At 38.9% G+C, this 20761-nt stretch overlaps 1 protein-coding gene across 2 annotated transcripts in view; it reads left to right on the forward strand.

Annotated features, from left to right (window-relative positions):
• The window catches only part of FOCAD (focadhesin), a 309970-nt gene that overhangs the window by 183870 nt on the left and 105339 nt on the right, over window positions 1-20761 (forward strand). For both annotated transcript variants that reach the window (XM_028107273.1, XM_028107274.2), the window contains exons 16-20: window positions 3019-3153; window positions 6664-6714; window positions 7511-7594; window positions 14413-14551; window positions 19487-19672. In XM_028107273.1, coding sequence (XP_027963074.1) covers window positions 3019-3153; window positions 6664-6714; window positions 7511-7594; window positions 14413-14551; window positions 19487-19672 — 595 coding nt within the window. The remainder of the gene's footprint in view (window positions 1-3018; window positions 3154-6663; window positions 6715-7510; window positions 7595-14412; window positions 14552-19486; window positions 19673-20761) is intronic.

Raw genomic sequence — 20761 nt, forward strand, 5'->3', positions numbered from 1 at the left:
TCTAGAAAGGAGACTTTTTTAAAAAAAGTTCTGCGAATCCTTGAATAAACTTGGAGGATGTAGCCTTCCTGCCCACCCAGCCCCTACGGAAAGGGCAAGGCCCTTTTTTTTTTTTTTAAGATTTTATTTATTTATTTGACAGAGAGAGAGAGCACAAGCAGGGGGAGCAGCAGAGGGAGAGGGAGAAGCAGACTCCCCACTGAGCAGAGAGCCCAGCCCGATGCAGGACTCAATCCCAGAACCTGAGCCAAAGGCAGACGCTTAACCAATTCAGCCACCCAGGAGCCCCGCCCTCCTTTTTTTAATGTTACTTTTTATTCACCTGGGTCTTTAGTTGCAAAACCTTCCCCTTCCCGATTCGTTCTCCAGGTTCATTTTTTGTTTGTTTGTTTGTTTGACAGAGAGACACAGTGAGAGAGGGAACACAAGCAGGGGGAGTGGGAGAGGGAGAAGCAGACTTCCCGCGGAGCAGGGAGCCCGATGCGGGGCTCTATCCCAGGACCCTGGGATCATGACCTGAGCCGAAGGCAGACACTTAACGACCGAGCCACCCAGGCGCCCTCTCCAGGTTCTTTTAATTCTTTTATTCTCCATCTCAGATTTAACATTCCTCAGGTTCCAGTACCATGAATAGTTGATAAGTACTGATAATCTGTTATATTCTTAGTACCATGCTAGGTGAGTGGGGAATGAGAACTATGAGACATGATCATTATCTTCAAAGAACTTAATATCTACTTGAGGAGACAACTTACGTTCACGAAAATCGTGAATAATACTAGACAGTGTATAATTAAATGCTAAATTGGATGGTGCAGAGCTTTAAGTGTTAGACGGTGGAAGAAAGACAGGGATAAAAGGGGGGCTTGAACGGTAAGAGAAAGCTTAATTGTGGAATCGGGGTTTCAACTGGGTCTTGAAACCCCCTCCGTTGGAATCAGATGGGCATTTAAAGTGAAGAGAAAGCGTGAACAATTAGTGAGTACACTGAGCATGAGATTTGGGGGAAACGTTTGAGGCTCTGTATGTGTTGGGGGGACCAGTGAGACATAGGAATTAACGAGGTTGGGTGACTGCTTTGACTCTGGCTCTAAGACCACCAGAAGATTCTTGCAAAGGTCGCATTTTCATTTTGATTGTTCCCCAGCTCAGAAACCGCTAGAGGCTTCCTCTTCTTTTTTGATTCTGATTCAAACTCATTTTGGGATCCTAGGTCCTCTCTGATCTGTCAGCCTTCCCTCACTGGTACTTTGCATACCAGTTTTGCACCTACAACACGCTTTCTGTGTGTTTTGACCTATGCTTTCCACTTGCTCAGGGAGTATCTACCTGATTTCTGTCTATTCCTTCTTCTAGTCCTACCTCTAGGCTTCCTGGCTCTTGATGTTCTCTCTGACCCCCACGCCCAGACAGCACTTTACTCCTTGGTTCCTCCTGAAACTCTTTGCTTTTGAACACAGTTTAAAATTCAATCATATACCTTTTGCTTCCTGATAATTTAGAATTATATACATTCTCTTCCTTTTCAGTAGGTGCTAAATTCTTTGAGATGTTAGGTTGTGTTTTATATTTCATTGTTCCACTTGGTACTTTATGCCACTCTGGGCATATACTCAATGTTGAATTGATAGCTTTGAAAGAATTCGTTTATCTTTTGATTGCAAATACCGATGATTTGTAATATTAGTGCTACTTTGTATAAACATGCCTACTGACATGCCTGTCACACAGTATTCCCCTTAGTAAATGTGAATTCGATAGAAAGTTGTAGTGGGTCCCAAGCCAAAGAACACTTTTCTGCTGTTTCATGGGAAGAAGAAAATAAGAGCAAAAGCATCAAATCCAAGTGTTTGAGATACTCCTTCTGCGGTTTCCTCTTCAAGCCTCTCCTTAATCTGTGTCCTTAAGTATATATTATTCATTTATCTTTGACATTTTTTCACTTACTTCCTTATTGTAGTTTTTCCTAAGTAATTTATGTTTGTAGATAGAGATAAATTGTCTGCATTAATTGAAGCTTAAGAGAAGAGATGGGAGTATTTTAGAAAGATTGATCCTTGTTAAACTCAATCTAATTGATCTCTGTTGGCACTCTTCTTGCCTGAGTTTAAAATGTTAATAAAGTATCTCTAAGTGAAGAAATCATCTGTTGTAGTTGGAATCAAATTTAAGAAGACATTTGATTCTCCAGAAAATCAGATAGTAAAATGAACTAAGAACACTTGGTTTAGAAAATTGGGTCGGAAAAAAAAAAAAAAAGAAAATTGGGTCGAGTTAAAAAAAAATTTTTGTTGGGCTGTAGTTTTATTTTGTCATTTAACAGCCTCTTAAAGAATCTGAAGTGACTTTTAAAGCAAAGTTTTAAAGTATTTTATTTATTTGGTTAGTTAGGTTAGTTAGTAAGCTCTCTGCCCAACCTGGGGCTTGAACTTACAACCACCCAGATCAAGAGTTGCTCACTCTACCAGCTGAGCCAGCCAGGTGCCCAAATTATTATTTTACATAATACAGCTCTTCTCCTGCCTCCTTTAAATGTTTGTAAGATGATTTGAGCATGTTCAATTTATATATATTAACATCTCAATTTTCCGAATGCTGACACAATTTCAGCAGGCCTGAAAAACTACAAAAGCTGCAGATACCTGCCCTTAGAAATGTTCTAACATTATCTTACCCTTTGTTTCAGAGAATGGTTCTTCAACAACATACATAGCTAATCTAACTCGCGTGTGCGCAGGGGCATGCATGCACGTGTACACGTGGGAGAGTTTTAGTTCCTTGGTTAGCAAAATAAAGTAGTAAAGAAGCTGTCATGTGAGTCAGGCTGGATCTTCTTCAACCACAGTTTATATTGGTTTAAATCATTTCTTTTGAGGAGTGATACCTTACCAAGTCTTACCTTCTGGGAATGTTCTTGTTCTTTCCTGGTTTCCTTATAATGAAAGATAGTACTCGGTACTAAGGGCCTCCTATCAGTTGGGATTTTGTTAGGCATTGACTCTTTCATTTGCTTCACAGGTCGTTTGCATTCGCTCAACTTGGAATGCACTCTCCCCAAAGCTCAGCTGTGACACGAGACCTCTCATTTTGAAGACCCTCAGTGAACTGTTTTCTCTCGTTCCTTCCTTAACAGTCAATACGGCTGAATATGAGGTATGCATTTGGAGGTCAATACATTTTCTCTTTCTACATTGAAAAGACATGGGCTTTATAATGACTTAGGGAAAAAGATACTCATACTCTTTGTTTGCCAAAAATCCTTTAACACTTTTTGTTCTAAGGACATGATATCTTTATGGACTGCTAGGAATGGGAGACTATCCACCCTTATCAATTCTGTGTCTTTAGTGTTTATTTACATAAAGGATATCAAGTTTTTATTATGAGAATATAGCCAAGATTTTAAAAAGTCAGTATGTAATAAATAAAATTAAAAGTCGGTATGTTAAAAGTATAGGGTTTCTAAAATAATGGAATTCCGGAGGCCAAAAGTTTAAATTCATTTGATGAGTGTTTTTAGTTCTAAAAAAATACAAAGACTTTAATGGGGCAGGGCAGAATCTCCCATATAGTATAGACATATTGTCATTTATGTTTTGCTTCTACGTTTCCCATAAAGATATGATTTTTACACGTTAGTTCACATTTCCTATATACATCTGTACAATGAGGGTGATTGTAAAATCAGACTATCTTAGGAGAGGAAAATAACTTTGTGAGCTGCTTGGTATTTGTCATTGCAGTAAACTCAAACACTTGGTGGAAGATGCTTTGCTATAAGGTTCATATATTCTGTTTAACGTTTTCTGTATTATCTCTTCTTGAAATGGGCAAAATGTGAGAGTGGTGAATTCATTTATGTCTACACTTTTGTAGCCATATTCCCACTCATGCTTACCCTTTCTCTTTTTCCATTAAAGCGCAGCAATTGATTTTCACTTGAAATCTTCGTGAACTTTTAGTTTGATTTAGTGCTTCACAGATAAACTACCGCCCCCACAAGAATCCAATAATAGTCCCTTACATGCTTTAGATTATGTGATAAGGCAGGATTATAAGATAATACTTCTTCTAATCATTCTTAATGCTGCACAGCGAATAAAATCAAATTTGTCCTTCCTGAGGATACAGTACCTGGCATAGTGCCTGGCACATAACATACATTCAGTGAGTAGTTACTGAATGAGTGATTCAACCAGTATGGGATGAGTTTATTCTCATATTTGAGTTTTTGTTTTAGGGTATTAAAAAAAAAAGAATCAGTTTGAGACTCCTGGAGTATATAGTTCACCAAAAGTCTTTTTTATGGAGACTATTATGATATATACACTTACGTTGTCCGAAAGTCTGCTGGGCTACTGACAAAGAGCTAAGACTAAAAGCCAAAGTGAGGACGTGTTGTGTATATCTATTTTCTGTTTTCAAGGACTGAACTCATATACCTGTGTATTGCTTGTACTTTGACTTATTCAGATTTTATTACAGGTTAATTTATGGACTGGTTTTTGTGTTGGTTTCTTTTGTTTGCTTACCAATGGCTGTAAAATGTGTGTGTGTGTGTGTGTGTGTGTGTGTGTGGGTGGGTGGGTGTGCGCTGAGGGGTAACACTTGATTTTTTTTTCTTCTTCAGATTTACATTCTTGTCCACTGGTGTCTTATTTTGGTTTATCTTCATGCTTATGTTAATACTAAGGTTCCTCTGTTGCTCAGATAAGACAGCTTTGGAGCCATTCTATCCATCAATTTCCTCCCAGTAAGAGAGAGAGCCCTTTAGTAACCATAGTCCACTTGGAAGCAGAAGTCAAGAAATGTGGAGAGAGACCTCTGTCCATCTGTCTCGTTCTGTCTGGCTGGCTCTTTCTCTGTCTCTCCCTGTCCCTCTCTTTTCCCCCATCTCCCCCTCTCTCAGCCCCAGTCCCTTCCTTTCTCCCTCCCTCTTTTCTCTCTCCCTATGCGTATTTAAATAATGTGTTCTCTGTTAACTGCTTAGAGTTTGGATATAATTTTCCCAGAGCATTTCTTTGGTCATTGTTCTTCCCAGGAACCTCAGCGTCTTGTGTTGGCCTAAAATGGAGTCCAACCTCTCGATACCTAACCAACCAGGCCTTTTAGAATCCGGTCTCACTCTACCTTTCTGCCTCCTGCACTCCAGGAAAACTAAACCGCTTGGAATGGTTTTTTTCTGTCTCCAAACTTTTCTATTTCTTTTCCTCTGTGCATGTTCTTCTCTCTGTCAGAATTGCTTTTTTTTGCAAATTTTTTGTGCAAGCAGGGGTCTGTTGCTATAGACTTGATTCTTTATACTGTTCTAAGAACATTTATTTCCGTTTTATGCTACAGGTATATGTATATATATTATTTTCCCCATTAAACTATAAGCTTGTTGCAAATAGAGACCATGTTTCAATTAGTGTATTTTCTGAATGGCTTTGCTAAGTGCTTGTACATCCATTCATTGACTCAGAATATATTTAGTGAAACTGTCCTAGGCTTTAGAAATTCTAATACATAATAGATATTCTTTTTAAGTACCTATTATATTCCCACCACTCTTCTCATTACTTTATACCAATTCGTTCTAATATCTCATAGGAAGGTATTATTTTCATTTTAGAGCTAAAGAATCTGAGGTTTTGAGAGGTACATCCATTCATTAAATATTTATTGAGTACCTGCTACCTGCCAGACAAGGAGCTTGAATAATGTTGTAGTTTCTAAACAAAGGCTGGTGTTTAAGCCCAGGACATTTAGCTCCATAGCCTCTGTTTTCTCATTACACCCTATTGTCAGTCTCTGCCTTCCAAAAGCTCAAAAGTTGGCAAAAGAGTTGGATATAAGCAATAATAACTATAATAACATTTGATGAGTACACCCAATCAGAGGGCTACCAGAGTATGGTGGTGGACGTGACTAGCATTCTAGAAGGAGTTGAATGAAACCTTACTTAGTTGGTACTATTAGACTAAGTTCTTAAAGAATTTAAAAAAATGTTGCTTTTCATTGAGGTCTGAGAATTAGAATATACAAAGACAAGGAGGTATAGAACCTTTTATGACTTAGGAGGGCAAGAAGTTAGATGTGATTGAAGTGAAGACGACATTGAGCCAATATTGGAAGATAAATGGCTTTTTAAGCTTATTACTTATTAAGTATTTGTCACTTGAGGAACTGGGCTTTATGTCCTTTATTTTTCTGGACTTTATGGTCCAGGCTTTTGAAATGCAAAAGACAGTCACTGTCCTAAAGAGTGTAAATCTAGTAGGGAGTTAATGACATACACAGATTATCATATTGGATGCTAGAGTGTGCCATGGGCCATATGGCCACTTGGTGAAGTGAGTACTGTCTTCTGGGTAGAGGATCAGAAACAGTGGCATGAAAGAGGGGAGTGAAATCTGTACTAGGTAGGACTTGAGAGGTCAGCCAAAAAATGGTTAGGTTTCTAAATTTAATATTAACATACTGTGTTTAAAATGTCCATGTGTTTCCATGATGCATCTCTCTCTGAGTATTTTCACTTTATGAATGATGGCTAAATATCGATTAAGTCAATCACTAGTGGTATACTTTTGAGTGAGTTAATTTTCACTGTTTGCTACTTTGGATTGTTCCCAGTTTTGTCTTCATCTTAACAATTTATTGTGATGTTTATTGATTTTTCAGAATTTTAAAGTTCAAGTCCTCAGCTTCCTCTGGACCCACACTCAAAACAAGGTACTATCACAAGGGTGTCGGTGAAACGGAACCAAGCTGAGAAAGAACTGTGAAATAAGACTCTTGAAATAAAAAATATAACTCGAAATGATGGCTTCACAATATTAAAAGAACTGTGACATTAATGAGTTTAGGTTTTAGAAATTCTTCTCAATTTATGCCCGTTAACACATTTTTGTCATGAAGTGCACTTCATTACTTTGTGAAGCTGACAGATGGGAAGAGAGACTGCTGTCATTGTGTCATTTTTTTTTTAATGGCCCTTCCCCTTTCCTGCTTTGCCCCTCCCCCACCATCAAGTACATCAAGCAAACAGAAAGTCCAGTTCATTTTTTTAGGTATCATTTCCAATCAAGGAGTACAGAGAAGAGGGTGTCTGTCAGTGATGTTCTACTAGACTACTAGATTCAAGAGTGTAGGAGCTGAGATTCCCAAGGGCTGACTTTCCTGGTTAGTAGCTGGAGAATCAGAACCTAATTCCAACCTATCAGACTCCATTTCCTCATACTCCTTCCAACCAACCCTACCACATCATGGGTAACCTGAGCGATTTTGAGTTACTTTATGTTTAATGTCCAAACTAGGATAAAAATTGAGTACTTCTGATCTCTCTACCCACTGCTGTTTTCTCTCTCTCTATTTTTAGTCGGGACACAGTAAGCAAGGCTTGAGTATCATTTCCAAAGCACTGACTCTAGAACTTCGAGGTTGGTGCGGGAAGATTTTCTTCGTTCCTCCAGAGTTGATGTGTAACGTGTATTGTTTCTTTTGTTTGTCTTACTCGTACCCTGTCTAGGACCCAGTTGTGGCAAATGCCGCATATAAATCTTTGTCACACTTCCGTGCGGGAGAAAACACCATTCTTCATCTGCCTGAAGAGGTAGGCCTGGGTTTTATAACTTTATGTGTATCTCCTCTCTTAGAAGATTTTTACCTGATGGATGTAACTCTAAATATGTGCTCTATAAAAAATAAGAATTTATATTTATTTTTTGTTTAACCCGTAAAAGACCATAGAGGTTTAGACCTCACAGATAATGAATTTAAATCTCTTTGAGGCCGATGGAAACCACCTATGGTGCACCCAAAGTCTCTGTAGGTGACTGGGTATAGGACTGCATGCCCAGGCCCCTAGCTTATTGGTCCAGAAGATCTGTGTCCCCATAGCAACTGCTTTGCCCAGTTGGTATTCCATCTTAGACTTTAAATCCAAGCATGGCCCCACATCGACTAAGGTTGGTACAGCCTGTGCAGCCAAAGGTCCTTATTTGTGATACAAAATTGAGATGCCCCGTCCAGAAACATCTGTTTCTTAGTTTAGTATAAAAAGACATATAGGTTAGCCCCAGGGAACTGGATGAGGAAAGTATCTCTCTTTTAAGGGTTAACACATTGTGGTACACTATCTTTTTTTTTTTTAATGTATTTTATTTTTTTTAAGATTTTATTTACTTATTAGAGAGAGAGAGAGCGCGCACACAAGCAGGGGGAGCGGCAGGCAGAGGAAGAAGCAGGCTCCCTGCCAAGCAAGGAGCCCGATGCGGGACTCGATCCCAGGATACTGGGATCATGACATGAGCCGAAAGCAGATGCTTAACCGACTGAGCCACCCAGGCATCCCAAGATTGATTAAAAACATACAGCCTTTTCTAATATCTGCTGGACAGAACCAGCTTTAAATTATTTGGTAATGTTAAGGAGCTAAGTGTACGATTTCACATTTCGTGTTGCTGCTAATTCAAATGCATACAAATGTTTGAGTGTCTCTGGAGTGTAAGGCAAACATTGTGTTAGAAGTTATGTGAAATGTTACCCAGAATCTGTCCTTAGGTCAAATGGCTTAAGAAGTTTTGATACAAATTTCTTGGTACCCTAAGGCATTCAAATGGGTTGACTTTTTCTTTGGGATTGAGTTTACGCAGAGGTTAGATGCCAGTAGGAACAAGGCAGACTTGTGTTGAATGACTTGAATTGGAGGGACCGATAAAAGGCTCTTGTGAAACCAAATCCTAGGTCAGGCAGGATTACTCATGTTGAGGATGCAAACACAGATTGGCCAGCTTGTTGTGTGGTTATCACAATGAGAGGTATTCTGTGACTCATAAAATTAAAAACGATGGGACTCAGACTGCACTATGGTGACTAGCAATACTTCTTTTAAAAAAGGGAAAAAAAGCTACCTGTAAACTTTGTATGCAAACTACCAGTAAATTGGCTACAACACCTGCAGAGATACCTTTTATTATTATTAATTTAACGAGCAATTGCTAAGTTAGATCACAGCGTAATAATTACCTTTACTTTTAGCTATTATTCATGAAATATTCCCTCTGGAGTAGTAGGTTTCATTAAATAACTCCCACATATTCTTGACTGGTCTCTACCTCTTTACATATTGATATGTTTATATCTGTTCCTACTTTGGTAGTTCTATTCAGTTTCTGATTGTGCTTTTTAGTTTATGCTCAGGTAAGTGCTCTGCTCAGGCAGATATTAGATACTTTCTTAATCTAATTCTTCAATATTCTCTGATCCCTGGGGAGCCATAAATACAGCTCTTTATACCTTCCAATTTAAAGGGTAGTGATAGAGTTGGGATTTCTATAATATGCTTGGGTTTTCAACTTTAGAATGTGAAGAACTGTAAGGGAAATCTCTAAAATTTATCCTTTTTCTGCCTTGCTTCTCAACCTTTTTGCTACCCTTACCCCTTCTGGGATTCGGCTTATTCGCCAGAGTAACAATGGCTCACTCTAGTGGATATTCTCAATTAGGTTTAAGATGAGGGGACATAAGTGATTTAAAAGAGTCCATCTTTGACCTCCAGTTTCTGATATAGACAACCTGCCTCCTCATGGAGAATTATTGCTTTCAGGGCTGCACAATGCATTCTTCTTTTTATTGATGACTGAGTTTCCCTTTGGCTGTTTGAATACCTAAGGACTAAAAAGTACAGCAAATGGTCAATGTGTTCATATCCCAAACAAGCCCCCAAAAGCTAAGGATACAACTGAGTCAGGTCCCCACCTCCGTCTGGTAGTCGTTAGCAGTGAGGTAAAACTGAGGCTCATCTTCTATAAAACCATATTTTCAATGATTTGAAAGTCCCTGCCAGGTAGGGTCTTCTACAGTGTAAAAAACCAAAGATTCTTCCTTGTCGGAGATTACTCACTCTGCACCAAGGCTTACTCACAAAACTGAAGGTTACCTCTGTACCTTTCCAGTAGAAGTACATCCACATTCTCTCCGTTTGTGGAAACTTGTGAAATAATCTTTTAATGAGAGTGCTGTGAATTTCAAGTAGAAAGAAACAGTAGAAAGATACATTGTATCCTTATCAACGTTGCTACTTTTGTGGATAATTCAGCTACTTTTGTAAGTACTAGGTCTCTTTAAAATTACTAAACATAGATTTCTTGTTGACCGATGCATCAATTTAAGCCGTGAAACTTGTTGAAAGCTCACAGGTTAATAGAACAAAAGATGTTAGAGGAGTGGCAGATATCAGTTAGGGTTGAATGAAACATTACAGGTAAGGTAGGATGGAAAATGTCAATGATTAGTGGAGCTGAATAAGATACCATGTGAGTGAGGGAATTTGAATATCAATTAACTCATGTTTCTTGTCATTGGTTTGTTATTAGGAAGTTCTGTGGGATTATTAATGATAGACACTTCGCACTTGCATCGGTTTAGCAATTATTTATTGGACATACACTAAGTACTAGGCCGTTTTATAATCTGGGAAAGTTGAATGAATCCATATGTTTTGTTGGTTGGTAAAAGCGTCATTGTTAATCACTTGAAACATGCAACTCTAAAGTTGGTCAAGAAGTTTCAGGGGGCTCTTTTGAGAACTTGTTGATTCCAATATTAAAAATGGACACAAATGATTTTTCTCCTTTAGTTTGTATTTTTTTGTTCTGCTTAGCTATTTATCCTTCTCTGCCTTCTTTAATGTCCCCCCCAACCGAATAAAACAAAACAAAAACAAACAAAATACAGAGAATTGATATTCTGGTGAAACAATCAGTAACAGCTGAACCTTTAGGTAGAAGATGGATTCTCGTCTCTCACTTGGGTTCATTAAAAAAATATTTAGTTGTTTAAAAATTAAACTTTTTGTCTTAGAGATCTTAAGATAGATTGTGTTATTGATTTCTGGAGTTAATTTTAGAAGTGAGTAATGTAAGAGAACTCATTCTGTATCCTGGGTTGGTATTAATATGGTCTAACCTGTTTGGCTTTCATTTAAGTGAATGTCACTGCATTCATCAGAAGCTGTTTCTCTTTTTAAATAAATTTATGCAGATACTTGATGTGTTCTAAATAAAATCCTGTGTTTATGCACAAACTCCTGGATTTCCATAGGTTATACACAAGAAAATACGGTTAAAAGGTTATCTGGCTCAGAACCCGTAGAGGAGGCATTTTGTAGGATAAGCTTTCCAATATTCAATTTGAAGCAGATTCTAAAAGTAATTTATCATTTTTTATTTGGCTCTCCACTTAAGTTTTTTCAACAAAGCTTAGCTATAATTGGAAGGGTATAGTTGTGTGTGTATGTACATGTGTGCACACGCGTGTGTATATGTATTTTAAATATGTGTGCAGTTTTCTTGGATGTTTTAGTAGCTAATGTAATATAATTACCAAAATGTTATAATTTTAAAGGTATTCTTTTATATGACTTCTCTTGATTTTTCTTAGTTGTGTGCACATTCGTCTTATTCAGTCATTACACACAAAGCAAGGGAAAAGCCTGGGGCTAGCATAGAGAAGCTGGAACAAATATTTCTTTAAGGGATGAGCAGAGGAAGAGGGAAATGTAATGAAACCAAGGTCCAACAATAAGTGCGAATATGTTCAGGAGAATTAACTCGCCTTTGAAGACACAAATCACACCATTCTAAGTCAGCAGATTATATCAGCTCTTCTTAAATGACAGTACATCTGTAGTTTCTTTGTTAAAATATATGCATATGTAAGATGCAGACATACGCTCTTTACCACATGGCAGATAAATTAATATAGGCATCCAGTTATGTGAATGTAAAATTAGACAACATAAGATAGATGAGTGGATCATTATTTTTTATTTCCAACCTAGTAGGTCTTTCTTTATCGTTTCTAAGAAATATTGATGGCTTGGGTGCTGTGACTCATTTTAAGTAATTTAGGTTGACTGAACTGAAAGACTGGGTGGGCTAAAATAAGTGCAAAAATAATCCTATCCCTTTTACACTAAATAATTCTGGAATTGGAAGCACTTGGTCATTTGCCATAGTTCCTCCACCAGCTAAGATCCCTCTGAAGGTGGTGACAGCTTCCGGCTTCCACTGCCCCCCACCCCTTTCCTCTACTACCTCCTTCTTATAACCTGCCTTCCTTCCAACCTTCCTCTTTCCCTTCTTCTGTTCTTATTCAGCAGCTTTATGGAGCTATAATTCTCATTACGTTTAATTCACCCATTTAAAATGTACAATCCGGTGATTTTAGTATATTCAAAGATCTGTGCAGCTAATCACAGAGCAACCACAATCTAATTTTAGAATTTTCTTAGTAGTCAATCCCCATCACCCCTTTCCCTTCCCACAGCCCTAAGCAACTGTTAATCTACTTTCTGTCCCTCAATTTGTCTAACCCATACCTTTCCTATAATGAAATCACATAGTATGTGGTCTTTTGTGGCTGGCTTCCTTCACTTAGCATAATCATTTCAAGGTGCATTCATCTCTCGCACATGTCTGTACTTCCCACCTTTGTATGGCAGAATAATATAACATTGTGTAGATAAGCCACATGTCGTTTATGTATTTATCAGATCATGGACATTTGAGTTGCTTCCATTTGGGGGCTATTATGAATAGTGCATTCACACATGTATGCAAGTTTTTACGTGACTGTATATTTTTCATTTCTCCCGGTTCTATAGCTAGGAGTGGAATTACTGGACCGTGCAGTAACTCTGTTGAACTTTTTGAGAAACTGCCATACTGTTTTCCAAGGGGGCTGAGCCATTTTATATTCCCACCAGCAGAGTAGGAGGGTTCTGATTCCTCTATATCCTCACCAGCCCTCTGAATTTTCATGGTATTTACATGTTTACCTTCCAACTCCCCAAATCTCCTGCCATTTGTGCATAGGGTATGTGTCAGAGCTTCCCAGCGCTTTGATACACTTGTGTGGTAGCTGGCGTTACCCGTGTAGTCTCAGGCTGTAAACATTGTTGTCTGTTTCCCCCTGTATGCTGTTCAAATATTATTTTCAATTTGTACTATGATGTGTAAAAAGGAAGCAAGGCAAACGAACCCAGGACCAACTCCTTTTGTGGATCTTCTTAGGCAACTGGGACTGGTTAGGATCTCTAAAATAACTCCTGATGATTGGAGTTATTTTAAACCTGGCCAATTGACAGTATGTACACAGACCAGAGACACTTGGAAAACCCCCACTTGTGAGAGCCGAAAGGGTTGCGGATGTGCCCGAGTTTCTCCAGTAAGCATTGATACCCACAAATGCTATCTTGCCCTATGTGGAGCATACATTATTGTTATCTCTGTAATTATGGCTGGCGCAGTCCTCTGAGAATTAGATACTCAATATTGAATCAGAATTAAATCATGTCTTGGAAAGTGCTCGGGTAGTCAGGTTGCTTTTATTCCTTCACTAGTGAAGAGAACACTAGTTATGGTTGAAAGGCTTCATTGGATTTGAGGTTATTATACTTAAGAGAAGCATTTCCTCTCTGTTTTCTTTTATCCCCCTGCAAGAATCCTGACTCAGTGCAGTTCCTAAATGGAACAGTGCTTTGGGGACCTATGAAGAAGGCAGTCTGCAGGAATTGTTAATTATTTCTAAAAATAACTCCGGGAGACAGGCTAATGGTAATGACTGGGTTCTGGCACTTTATGGTTATAGCAACCACTTTTATATATTTTGATTTCCTCCCCTTATGCTTAATTATCTCCATGTGGGCATTATGATGGTGTGTCATTGAAAGTATTAAAAATTTAATTAATTGCTTGACAGTTGTATCTTGTAGAAACTGCAATAGTGGTAATCTTTTTACATTTTCAAATTTTTGGTTCAAACAAACCTAAATTTTTGGTTCAAACAGAATCTTCAAATTGCAAATTAGACACAGTAAAGTGTAGCTACCAGTTACAGATTTTAGTGTTTTTATATTTTATAGCAACAAACTGCCAAGTCTAAACGAAAGTCAACTAATGCATTCTGTCCTTTCCTGATCTCTAGTATATATTCTACTGGAAGATTTTAAGCTTTGCCATAGAGATAGGGCTAGAATCAGAAGTTAAAAAAGAAGTATTCCGACAAGGCAAATATTTAATTATAAACCACAGAAATTCAATATATTGAATGTGTCAGTGTTTGCATTTTATTGTCAGATGGTGTAAAATTTTATTAGTGTTCTATAATAATCATTGCTTACCCTGGCTTATGGTAATTTTCTTAGTATATTACCATTAGTGCTTTACATGGATCTGGGATTGTATCTACTAAGATAGAGTTTATCATTCAGTTAATCTGAAAATGAATAGATATTTTAAATTAATTTTCAATGGTCTTTTGACATTACAGTGTAATGAGTCTAACTCAGTTTTTAAATCTCGACATAAAAAGTGCAAGGAAAAGATTTTACATAATGGTTTAGTATTGCCTTCTCTGTCATTTCAGATAAGACCGGAAATCCCTACTCCCGATGAGCTAGATGAAGATGAAGATGATGAGGGCGATGAGAAGGATGTGGATCTTTCTGTTCCTGGCTCTTGCTATCTCAAGCTGTTGTCACTTACTGCTCCTTTGGTCTTACCAGGTGACTCCTATGTAGTGGCAGGGAAGCCAGCATTTTTCAGGGATTTTACCTGTCTGATTGTGTTCTTTTGTGATGTGTACGTATGATAGCTTACTTTAATTAGAGCTTACTTTCTGTCTGCAAGGCACAATGTATCCATCTGTTGTAGAGGGACTGCTTGAGGTAGTGATGGTGTTCAGAACACACCGAAAAGCATTAGAGTCGAAGAAAATTGAACCGGAAAACTAGTTTAAACAACCATTTTCAGTGAGAAATTAAAATTCATTTCAAAAGCTATATTCTACGAGACCAATTTGCAATGGGACTTCAAGTCGCTGGCTCCAATAATAGTTCTTTATTCTATAAGCTAAATGAAAAGATGGTTAGACTCTTCAGAGACTTATTGGGTACTTTCATTTATGAATTTATTCTTTCTTTAGAATTATTCCAAAGATGGTATCAATATTTGAGAGCTGCAAATTGATGGTTTAAAAAATGGATTAAATTGTATGATCATTCCATTTTGATAAAAAGCTTACAGGTCCTTGACATTTAAAGAAATTATTCTAATTATATCTAATTATTCTAATTCAGTCTTAGCGAACATTTTGCCGAGCGAGCATCTATTACCTTGTTCTGTCCCAATTCTACCTTAAATATATATGGATGTATAAAGTCAATTTCTGAAAATTAAGTTCAGTACACTCAAGAAATGTTATCTGATCAATCATAATCTCAATATCCTATACTAGGGGACATTTTTTCCCTTGGTTTCACCCTACATGGAGATTTCCTGAGGAATTCAGGCAAATATATATTATCTATTTTTAGACAAAGCTCCTGTCCCTTCCTTTTCTCTTGATGTCCAGAACAAGCCTTAAAGATTTATTCCCTGGTCCTCTCTTCTGTTCTTCCCCATTTCCAGAAAGCTCTTCAGAGTCTAGGACCCCTCTGCTGTTTTAGTAGTCCTAGGAAGGAAATAACTGTCATCCAGAGTTCCTCCTGTATCCCAAAGTCGCCTTAGAGGGGAAAGTTCTTTTGGGCTTTTTAAATGACGTTGTTCCCCTTTCTCCACACCCTCTCCAGCATTTGTTGTTTCTTGCCTTGTCAATTTTTGCCATTCTAACTGGTGTGAGGTGGTGGTATCTCAGTGTGGTTTAGATTTGAATTTCCCTGATGGCTAATGATGTTGAACATTTTTTCATGTGTCTGTTAGCCATTCGTATGTCTTCTTTGGAGAAGTGTCTGTTCATGTTTTCTGCCCATTTTTTGGGTGTTTTTTGATTATTTGTTTTTTGGGTGTTGAGTTTGAGAAGTTCTTTATAGATCTTGGATACCAGTCCTTTATCTGTAGTGTCATTTGCAAATATCTTCTCCCATTCTGTGGGTTGCCTCTTTATTTTGTGGACTGTTTCCTTTGCTGTGCAGAAGCTTTTTATCTTGATGAAGTCCCAGTAGTTACTTTTCGCTTTTGTTTCCCTTGTCTTTGGAGACGTGTCTTGAAGGAAGTTGCTGTGGCCAATGTAGAAGAGGTTACTGTCTATGTTCTCCTCTAGGATTTTGATGGATTCCTGTCTCACATTGAGGTCTTTCATCCATTTAGAGTTTAATCTGACATGGATGGAACTGGAGGAGATTATGCTAAGTGAAATAAGCCAAGCAAAGAAAGTCAATTATCATATGGTTTCACTTATTTGTGGAACATAAGGAATAGCAGGGACGACATTAGGGGAAGGAAGGGAAAAATGAAGGGGGGGCGGGAATCGGAGGGAGAGATGAACCATGAGAGACTATGGACTCTGAGAAACAAACTGAGGGTTCTAGAGGGGAGGGGGGTGGGGGATGGGTTAGCCTGGTGATGGGTATTAAAGAGGGTACGTTCTGCATGGAGCACTGGGTGTTATACACAAACAATGAATCATGGAACACTACATCAAAAACTCATGATGTAATGTATGGTGATTAACATAACATGATAAAAAATAAATAAATGACATTGTTCCTAGTGACGTGGGTCCTTCCCTCCAGTCTTGTTGTATTGGAAAAAGGAAAAGGTGTGGTCAAGGCATGCATTTGCTTCTCTCCTCTCAGGATGTGGTGGCCAGTAACCTGTTCTTCTACGTCGTTTGTTCTTGTGCCTTGTTCAAGTGCCTTTCCCTGAGCAAGAAGGGGAGGCTCTGAGTTCAGCAACTGTATCTGTTTGAGAAAATTCAGTAATTAGACTCAGATGAGGCTGCTGTACATGCCGCCTGTGTCTGGCAAACCGTGTCCCCGTGGGCAAAGTTCTCTCTCTGTGCCTCACTTTCCCTGCAATGACCGGACTAGTCAAAAAAGAACCAGGGGAAAGCACGAACCTTAGGAATATGTACCCTAAAATGTATAGGGTGGAGAGTAGAGGAGCTCTCTAGTGCCAGAGAGCCAGAAAACCCAGTTGCACCGAGTGTGAGTGAATCCCGGTCCTCTTCTCTTCTTGCCCTTTTAAGTAGACGTAACAGCAGCTGCAGCGTGAATCCAGTAATTGGCATTACTTTAAGTGGGGATGTTACTGGTATTTATTTACTTTTTATTTGGACAGAATTTTAGACCTAAAAGAAGTTACGAATACACTTTAGAGAGTTCCCGTGTACTTTTACCCCGCTGCACAACATCTCACCATACCTTAGTTCATTATTACAACCAGGAAATTCCCATGGGTACAAAGCAAGTAACCAAAGTATAGACCTATTAGGGTTTCTCCAGCTGTTGGTGGTGGTGTTTTCCATATATTGTATATACACTTTTTGGTTTAACTTTTTTTTTCACTCAGCATAATGTCTTTGATATTTATCCAAATACTGGCCTATCTCAATTTTTTTTAATTGCTGAGTTGTATTCCACTGTGGTATGTGCACAGTTTGTCTCCTCACTTGTTAAAGGACATTGGGGTTGTTTTAAAAATTTATATCTAACACTCTGTTCTACAAATTTTCAGCTCTTTTAAATTCTCACCTGGTCATCTGGAGAGACAGGGCCCGGCTCAGAAGCAGCAGAAAGATTCCTAGTCGCTGGCTTAGTGGTTGGGGAAAGATGGTGCTGTATGTATTGGTTATACCCATGGTATCATACCCTCATTTAAACTATTTTCGGGTCTGGAGTTAATTTGAGAATCCTTAGCTCTCTGAAGAACTTGACAAGTAGACAAATTTGCATTCCTGAGTTAGTGGTTGCGCAGATGCGTACTTACCTCCTGATGTGTGTGAGCTTTTTGCCAAAATAGAATCCCTTCGGAGAAGCCATGAAATTATCTTCTCTCACCATAGCTCCTCTGTCCTCCCAAACGTGATTCTTTGCTACATTCTGAAGAGTCTGTACTAACACTCAGTGTGAAGCGGTCACACATGTGCATGCATATTGGATGCAATTGGATGTTACTCATTTCTTTCATTTAGATGATGCATCGATCAGGGTCTTGACAGAAAAGGCACATTCAGATGGAGTCCAGGGACTCTTGACAGTTGTGTGGTCAGGGCTGAAGGAAATTCACAAGCAGTGGTGCCTCATCCCAGAGTGGTTAATACTTCTGGGCCTGAAGAGGTAAGGAAGGGGCATAGCAGTTTGGAGAATTACGGAGAGCATCTGTGTCATAATTAGTGCTGCCTAAGTGGGGGCCAGGCCCTGCAGAAAAGGTATGCAGGCAACTGGTAGCAGTCCTGCAGGAGGGGGGTCTGGGGAATATATGCCCTGACCTCACTCTGTTTCCACCCTCTGACCTCCTGCAAGTGTCTCCCATTGGTTAAAGCCAACTGGAAGCCAAAGGACAAGGGAGCCTGTGGATGCAGTTGTTAAAGGTCATTCCTCCAGGTCACTGAGCAGGGTTGAGAGGGCAGAGGGTGGGTCTGGAGGGGTAAATGGAAAACATCCCACACAGGTGTTCTCCGGGCTGTGAATGGAGAAGCATGGTCGCTTCTGCGAAGGTTCTATATAGGAATGACAGACCTGGGCACATAATAGATACTCCATTGAGCACTCGCTGCCTTTAATTTAATCATGGTCATTTAACGCAGACTTTTCAATCTACTAAGAATGAAATTCCAGTTTCGTCAGGTGGACCCTTCTTTTTTGTTCCTATGAGAGGCACATACAGTGGTTTTCTTTTTTGTTTTCCACACATTTGTTTAGCTTTCATATGTGTGTTGTTTTTGTTTTTGCATTGGCAACCTCTGGTGGTCCTTGGAAAAATAACACTTGAGTATGAACCTATAGTCTTAGCAAGTATTTTGTTTGGGTATCCTATTGTCTTCTGAGCCCATATTTCTGTCTATAATAAGTAGAAATGTTAAGCAATAATGTTATTCCGTGTATGGTGAAGAATCACTGGAAGATGTTAGGGAAGGCAGTGACATAAAATCCTGGCTTCCGGGCAGAGGATGGTTTGTGGGGGTGGTCCTGAGGAGAAGACACCAAGTTAGTTTTTAAATTTGGCCCGATGAGGAAGAGAGAAGATAATAACTGGCCAAGTAGCAGCAAAATGGAGAGAAATGGATGGATCCGGGACATATTTTTGAAGGTAGATCTAGAAGGATTTGCTAATGGATTACTTGTGAGAAGTAGGAGAAAGAGAGGAATTAAGAATGTCTCCGTTTTTAAGTTTGAGTAACTGGGTGCCGTGTTCTAATTTGGGAAGACTAAGAAAGGGATGGGGATCAAGAGTTCCCTGTTTACTTTGTGAAGTTTGGTTTGAAATATTGCTCCTATGTCTCTGTATCTGTGTGTATAAGTATCTACGGCAAGCATATACATACTTACACATGCACACACGCACACGCATATATGAGTTAAGAATGAATGATTGGGCAAGCATATACATACTTAACACACGCACGCACGCACACGCATATATGAGTTAAGAATGAATGATTGATTCTCTCCTAACATACTATATTTACTCTACTTCTGATTTCCTTTCATCTCTTTCAGCTTTGGAGGAATTTTTTACATCTCTTGTGAAGCAGGAAATGGTGAATATGCCCCGAGGAGTGTATCACTCTGCATTAAAAGGAGGTGTCCGGTCAGACCAAGGAAAAACTGTAGCAGGAATCCCCAATTTTATATTGAAAATGTATGAAACCAATAAGCAGCCAGGTCTGAAACCTGGCCTTGCAGGTACGTACAGTACATAGTATCAAGGTACAGGTGTTTTTGTTTTTGTTTTGTTTTGGTTTTGCTTATCACACACTGAGCATTTTATTTATTTTGTGTGTGTGTGTTTGTATTACTAAATACTTAGGATTTTTTTTATTAGCATATAATGTATTATTTGTTTCAGGGGTACAGGTCTGTGATTCATCAGTCTAACACAATTCACAGCACTCACCATAGCACATACCCTCCCCATTGTCTGTCACCCAGCCACCCCATCCCTCCCACCCCCCACCACTCCAGCAACCCTCAGTTTGTTTCCTGAGATTAAGAGTCTCTTATGGTTTGTCTCCCTCTCTGGTTTCATCTTGTTTCATTTTTCCCTCCCTTCCCCTATGATCTTCTGTCTTGTTTCTCAAATTCCACATATCAGTGAGATCATATGATACTTGTCTTTCTCTGATTGACTTATTTCACTTAGCATAACACCCTCTAGTTCTATTCACGTCATCGCAAATGTCAAGATTTCATTTTTTGATGGCTGCATAATATTCCATTTGTGTGTGTGTGTGTGTGTGTGTGTGTGTGTGTGTGTGTGTGTGTATGAAGGTGTAGGTTTTTAACGTAAGGATGTAACTTCCACTTCCAAGACAGATGTGATAGGTCATGGCAGAGCACCATTGCTGCTGACATTTTGACACAACTGGACAAATGACCAAAATAAACCACATTTTAAAGGCATCAGAGAACTGGAGAAGCAAAGACAGGTAGACTAAAACTACAGAAAGGGGAGAAAGAACATTTTAGGACTGTGCCCCCGCTGCCCCATGGGAGATAGTCACTGATTTTGGTTGTGTGCTAGGATTGGGGCTTGGCCCAAGAAGAGGTCTGTTGGAGTATAGAGAAACCAGTGGAGCTTTTAGTGGTTTCATGGGTCTAGAGTGATGTGATGGCTCATTTTCTGTGTCAACTTGACTGGGCTAAGTGATACTCAGATATCTGGTAAAACATTACTTCTGGACGTTTTTGAGTGTGTTTCCAGAAGAGGTTAGGATTTCAATCAGTAGACTGAGGGAAGAAGGTCACTCTCAACAATGTGGGTGGGCAACATCC

Source organism: Eumetopias jubatus, unplaced genomic scaffold, assembly GCF_037043125.1.
Source record: "Eumetopias jubatus isolate StellerSeaLion01/CBP00866 unplaced genomic scaffold, mEumJub1_p1.0 scaffold_15, whole genome shotgun sequence".
NCBI classification, from domain to species: domain Eukaryota; kingdom Metazoa; phylum Chordata; class Mammalia; order Carnivora; family Otariidae; genus Eumetopias; species Eumetopias jubatus.